The sequence below is a fragment of the Egretta garzetta genome, unplaced genomic scaffold (assembly GCF_000687185.1).
Source record: "Egretta garzetta isolate BGI_Z169 unplaced genomic scaffold, ASM68718v1 scaffold944, whole genome shotgun sequence".
NCBI lineage: Eukaryota > Metazoa > Chordata > Aves > Pelecaniformes > Ardeidae > Egretta > Egretta garzetta.
The window spans coordinates 47,413-52,622 of NW_009259332.1; the positions used below are offsets into that span (position 1 = coordinate 47,413).

The 5,210-nt window shown below is 60.6% G+C and overlaps 1 protein-coding gene across 1 annotated transcript in view; it reads left to right on the plus strand.

Moving 5' to 3' along the window:
- Nucleotides 1-109: 109 nt before the first annotated feature.
- The window catches only part of LOC104124459 (zinc finger protein 385B-like), a gene marked incomplete at its 3' end in the record, with an annotated part of 114,791 nt that continues 109,690 nt past the window's right edge, over nt 110-5,210 (plus strand). Inside the window, exon 1 of the mRNA XM_035892363.1 lies at nt 110-287. Within this exon, the coding sequence (XP_035748256.1) occupies nt 110-287 (178 nt within the window). The remainder of the gene's footprint in view (nt 288-5,210) is intronic.

Sequence of the window (5,210 nt, forward strand, 5' to 3'; positions counted from 1 at the left end):
TGTCCGCGGTCTGTCCGTGCTCCCAGCCCGGTCCCACGGGGCCCAAGGGGCTCCCACGAAGGGTGAGGGGCGGCTTTTCCACCAGGGACCGATGGCTGCAGGCGCCGGGATGCCCGAGCGTGATCTCGATCCCAACCTCATCCCCTCGCTGGGCAGCCACCCCTGGGAGCGTGGTACCCCAGAACTGCGGCCATCGGGGCTCCCCGCCTTGGGTACCTCCAGCAAGGACGCGTGCTCGGAGCAAGCGTGCGGCTCTGGCCTGACTTTGACGGCAGCGACTTCTGCCCGTAATGAGGCATAGCCCAGTTTCAGGTGGAGTTAGCCCCGGGGGAAACATGAAGCCAAACTTCTGTTCATCAGAAACTGGGTAATGAGGCCGTTTGGGTTATTTGTAGCTCTCTGTGGGCTGGGATGGCCTCTCCTACCTCTCCCCAGGCAGAATCCCTCCTGCAGGGACCCCAGATCGTTTTGCCAAGCTCAAATTGCCCTGATTTGTGTTTGGAGAATCCAGGCTGTGAGTTAACCTGATGGGTGCCTGCAGCACTGGGTGGCACACCTCACCAGTCTAGAGGAATCTGATTGTCCAGTTTGGTGCCCAGAACCAGAATTTCTGCAACATTGATCCAAACTTCCCCATTTTTGAAGGGGTGCACCTGACCCCATGGGATACAGGGCCAGGACAGCATCTCTCTTTGGGACTCTGTGGGTTTTGCAAGCGGGGCTGCATCCAGCCTCTGCCTGTTCATCCCTGTGCATCTCTGCTTTAATGCCAGCCCCATCTGGCTTCTGCTTCCCCAGGGGCTCGGTCACCTTGGGCCTGGCGGCAGGGAGCAGCTGAGCTGCAGTGATCGGTGCTGTGACCTTGGCCAGCGTCCTTCAGAGCAGGCATCCTTCAGAGCCAGCGTCCTTCAGAGCAGGCATCCTTCAGAGCCAGCATCCTTCAGAGCCGGCCTCGCGTGGCTGAGTCCTCAGGCTGCCTGTGTCCGGGCCAGACTGTGTGAAGGTGCAGGGATGCACATCCCTGTGACCCCCATTAATCCACTCTGGCTGTCATGGGCAGCCTCCTCCGAGTGCACTGTCACTGCATCCCTCAGCCCGGGGCAGAAGCAGTGCCTGCTCCCCTCTGCTCAGCCATTCAGGTCACTCCTGCATCGATCGGGTCTGGAGTGTGCTGATAAACCAGCTTTGGAGACACAGGGCCACAGGGAGACTGAAAGTCCATGTCTGAACAGGTCTGCATGTCATGGGGCTGCCCGAGCGTGTTCCCAGCCCCAGCCTGCTCCCAGCAGGCTCTCCCCGTGCACTGGCACAGTCTTTGCTTTGCACCACTCGTCCTCCCGCCGTGGGTCAGACCCCTGTCTGGGGGTCCCTCTGCTCCCCCTGCTCCTTGCACAGCCCAGGGCCAGGCTCCCCCAGGGGGGCTGCACCCTGCCCTGGGCCACCCCACTCCCGTGCCCCCTGGGGCACAAGCATGGCCGTGCCTCCACGGAGAGTCACAGATGTACCCAGCCTTTTCGGGCAGCGACGGGCAGGCTTCTCCTGTGATTAAACCAGTCTGAAGCCCCACTTCATCACTCCAATTGCCCTGTCAATAACTGGGCATTAGAGAGGGCTGCTGGACCAGTTCTGGCGCACCGACACCTCCCCTGTCAATAACCTTTGGATTTAAGTCTGTGCCTGGGAGCATCTTTGCTTATCTCAGCTCCCTGAAGCACTTACGTTCCCGGCCATCATAACTCCCTGCCTGTAAGTGGAGACCGGCACTATCAGACCTGCAGCAAACAGCTGCTGCAGCAAGTTTTGCTAGCAAAAGTGCAGCGAAGGTGTTTTCCACCAGCTCTTTTGCAGGTGAGCTCCTGCAGGCTGCCAGGCCAGGGCTTGGCATGGAGATGGGTGCAGCCCCCCCCCCCAAGCCCCCCCATCCCCTTTCCCTAGCACCCCTCATGCCTCTGGCAGCCACGTGCGCTCTCAGACCCCTCCAGAGCGAGGGCAATGCAACGATTTATTTTTACACAGCCCATTTCATTTATCATCAGTGCATCAGAAAGCGACAATTCACCTTTCAATGCACCAGCTGAAAAAAAAAAACCCACCCGGCTCCGCTCTGCTTGGCAGCACCTCAGATTGGCCCTTTCCTGAGGCTGGGTGTTTAGCAGAGACTTAGAGCTCAATCTGTTTAGCTTATCGAAAAGTAGCCTGAGATGTGACTTGATTACAGTGTGCAAGTACCTTCCCAGGGAGAAAACCGCCAGGTATTAAAAGGCTCTTTAACTTAGCTGAGAAGGGAATAATAAGAACCAAGGGCTTGCAGATAAAAGTCAGACAAATTGAAACTCAAAATCAGGCGCAGGTCTGCAGCAAGGAGGGCGCAGAGCCGCTGGAGCAGGATCCCGGGCACCTTTCCCAAGGTGATGCCCTGGCTGGACCGCGGTGCCCGGGGCTGGGGGTCCTGACCTAGGGGGACGCCTCCGTCCTGCCCCTGTGGCTCTGATCCTGCGTGGACGTGGGCTTGGGTGGTGGCAGGATGAGTCCGGTGGCGTCTGTGGGCGAGGGGGATGGAGGACTGAATTTTCCTTCCCAGGCACATCTGAAAATCTCGCTGCCACACGGTATCTCTGCCAGAGCCCGGGAGCACGTCAGCCCCCGGGGTGACCTTTCCCGGGACAGCTGGAGCCTCCCTTTCTGTACCAGGGGAAATTCCAGCCTGGTGAAAACCGCTCATTGTGTGGAACTCGATCCTGAAAACCAAAAGCCCTCTCTCCACATTGCTCCTGCCTCCTTTCTCCTCCACTGCCGGGAGTGCAGGGGAGCCCACAAAGTGCATGGGGACATCCTTGTCTTGCTCCGCTCTGCCGTCCTCGTGACCGACGGCTGCACGTCTGGCGATTCCCTGCCAGGAGTTAATCTTGACTGTTAGCATGTCAGGTTGCCAGTGGATTAAACAAGGGGATTAGCATCAAACAATTTCCCTCCCACTCTGAGTTGGGAGGCAGGAAATATAATCACTGCCGTTTTATTCTGCTTAGGCTAAAAAAGCTCCCTGGCAAGTAGCCGGGCGATGCCGGCTGTGCCGGTGGCACAGGGAGGAACGTGCCCAGGGTGCTGCAGGAGCAGCACTGCCCCTGCCACCCATGCGTCCCTGCTGGCATGGTGACGGGGATGCCAAGACCAGGGGCTGCTGGTCCTGGGGGGCTCGGGGAGGTGTCCCAGGTGTCCAGGTGCCCTGGGGTGCTGGGTGCAGCTGCAGCTGGAGCAGAAAAACAGCCGTGAGGGGTGCCTGTGCGCAGGGCTCGGGGTGCGGGGGCCATTTACCAGATGCCCCCGAGGAGGGCACAAAAGCCAGGGCTGGAGAGGGGGAGGCTCCCAGCCCCCCTGGCAGTGACCGAGCCGCCCCAGCACTTGCCAGCCTGGGCTCAGCTGTGGACAGCAGAGGATGGAACAGCCTTGCAGGTGCGAAAGCGAATCTGTCTTCCCAACAGCTCCCAGGTTCCGGAGCCAGGGGACAGTGACGCAGCTCTGATCCGATGGCTGCGGTGCTGCAGACTTGCCAGCTTTCATCCCAAGCTTCCTCGGCACCTGCGGTCACAGGATCCACCGTCAGCACCGGGGCACGGCACTGCCCTCTCAGACACTGTGTAAAAAGTAAAATAAACCCTCTAATCCAGGGTTTGTGTTTGATAAAAAGAACTGGAGAGGAGCTCGGCTGGTGGCAGGGGCAGAGCTGCCAGCCCCGTGCTCGGCACAGAGACTCGCCGTCCCTTCGGACCAACGCGCCGCGGGCGAGGAGCCAGCCTTGCAGCCCCGTGTCCTCTTTGGCCCAAATCTCGGTCCCTGGAGGTTACTGGGCTGCTTTCGTCTGAGGAGCATTTCCAGGGCAGCCAAGTCCCCGGTCAGCCGAGGGGGATGGGATCGCTCACCGAAACCAGCGGCTGGACTGTGGGCTGGCAGAGGGGCCGGCACCCCGGGGGGGCTCAGCACCGTGCTTTGCCCTGGGGAAAGTGGTGGCCCAGCAGTGGTGGGTGGGCTGGGGTGGGGCTGCGAGGAGGAGGAGCACAGTCATTTGCTGGGAATGAGAGTTATTAAAACAGAGTTATTCCCAGAGAGGGATTTGCCATGTGTCTCCTTCTCCTCCGGTGATGGGCTGCCTGCTTCTCCCCCACCCGAGACGGGACCCAGAGAAGCTGTGGGCTGCTCCCCAGCAGCAGCACAGGCAAGAGATGGCTCCTCTCCCTGCTGCTGCCTCCTCTGTGAGAGGGGAAGCTCTCATGCATCTCCCGCCTCTCTGGGCTCGCTGCTTTTAGGGAAACTCATGGAAACCCCCTCTCCCTAAGGCCAGTCAATCGGCTGAAATCAGCCAAAAGGTCCAGGGCGGGTGCCGATGCATGGGCAGAGGCTGCCCCATGCATGCACACCTCACTTTTCTAGGAAGCCGGGCTAAAAATATTGTCCCAGGGCTGTGCGGTGAAAGGCTGGGCAGATCCTCAGCTACTGGAAGCCCGAGTGATTTACAGCCCCTGCGGGATCCCAGCCCCGCTGTCCCTGGGGCTGCGCAGGGACAGGGATGATCCCGGCACGCAGCAGCGAGGGCCGAGGCCAGGGCACGGCTCCGTCGGGCAGAAGAGCAGGGGGGCTGCGGGTAACCCCCTTCCCCAGTGCTGCCAGGGCTTTTGCCTCTCTTATTCTTGCCATTTTTTTAGGTGACTCTGCATTTGGCCTGCGCAGGACGCAGGGAAGGGAGGGGATGCAGCACGGTGCGGCTGAGACCCAGAGCTGGCTCAGTGGGTGCCGGCACAGCCGGGGGCCCACGGGGACCCACGGCACAAGCTGCAAGTCGGAAAATTCCCCAACAAAATTTCATGCACTAAATCTTAGGGCTGCGATTCTGCTGAGACCTGGCTTTATAATTGGATCTGTCAGAAACCCGTCACACTTCATGTGCAGCTGCCAAGGCACCGTGCGGGCTCCTCGCCGCGCTCGGCGGCCGGCGCAGGCTCTGCCCCTCTCCCTGCCCCTCGGTGGGCAGAGCCCTGCGGGCACCGCGGGCTCCCCAGCCCAGCCACGCTGCCCGGCCAGGAAAACCTTGTCCTGACGTGCCCATTGCCCCAGCCCGCTACAGAAACCTTCCCAACTGCTGCTGCCCAGCCCGGTGTTGGGAATGACTGCAACGGGAGTTTCTGCTCATCCCACCCATTCCCGACACCGACCCCTCC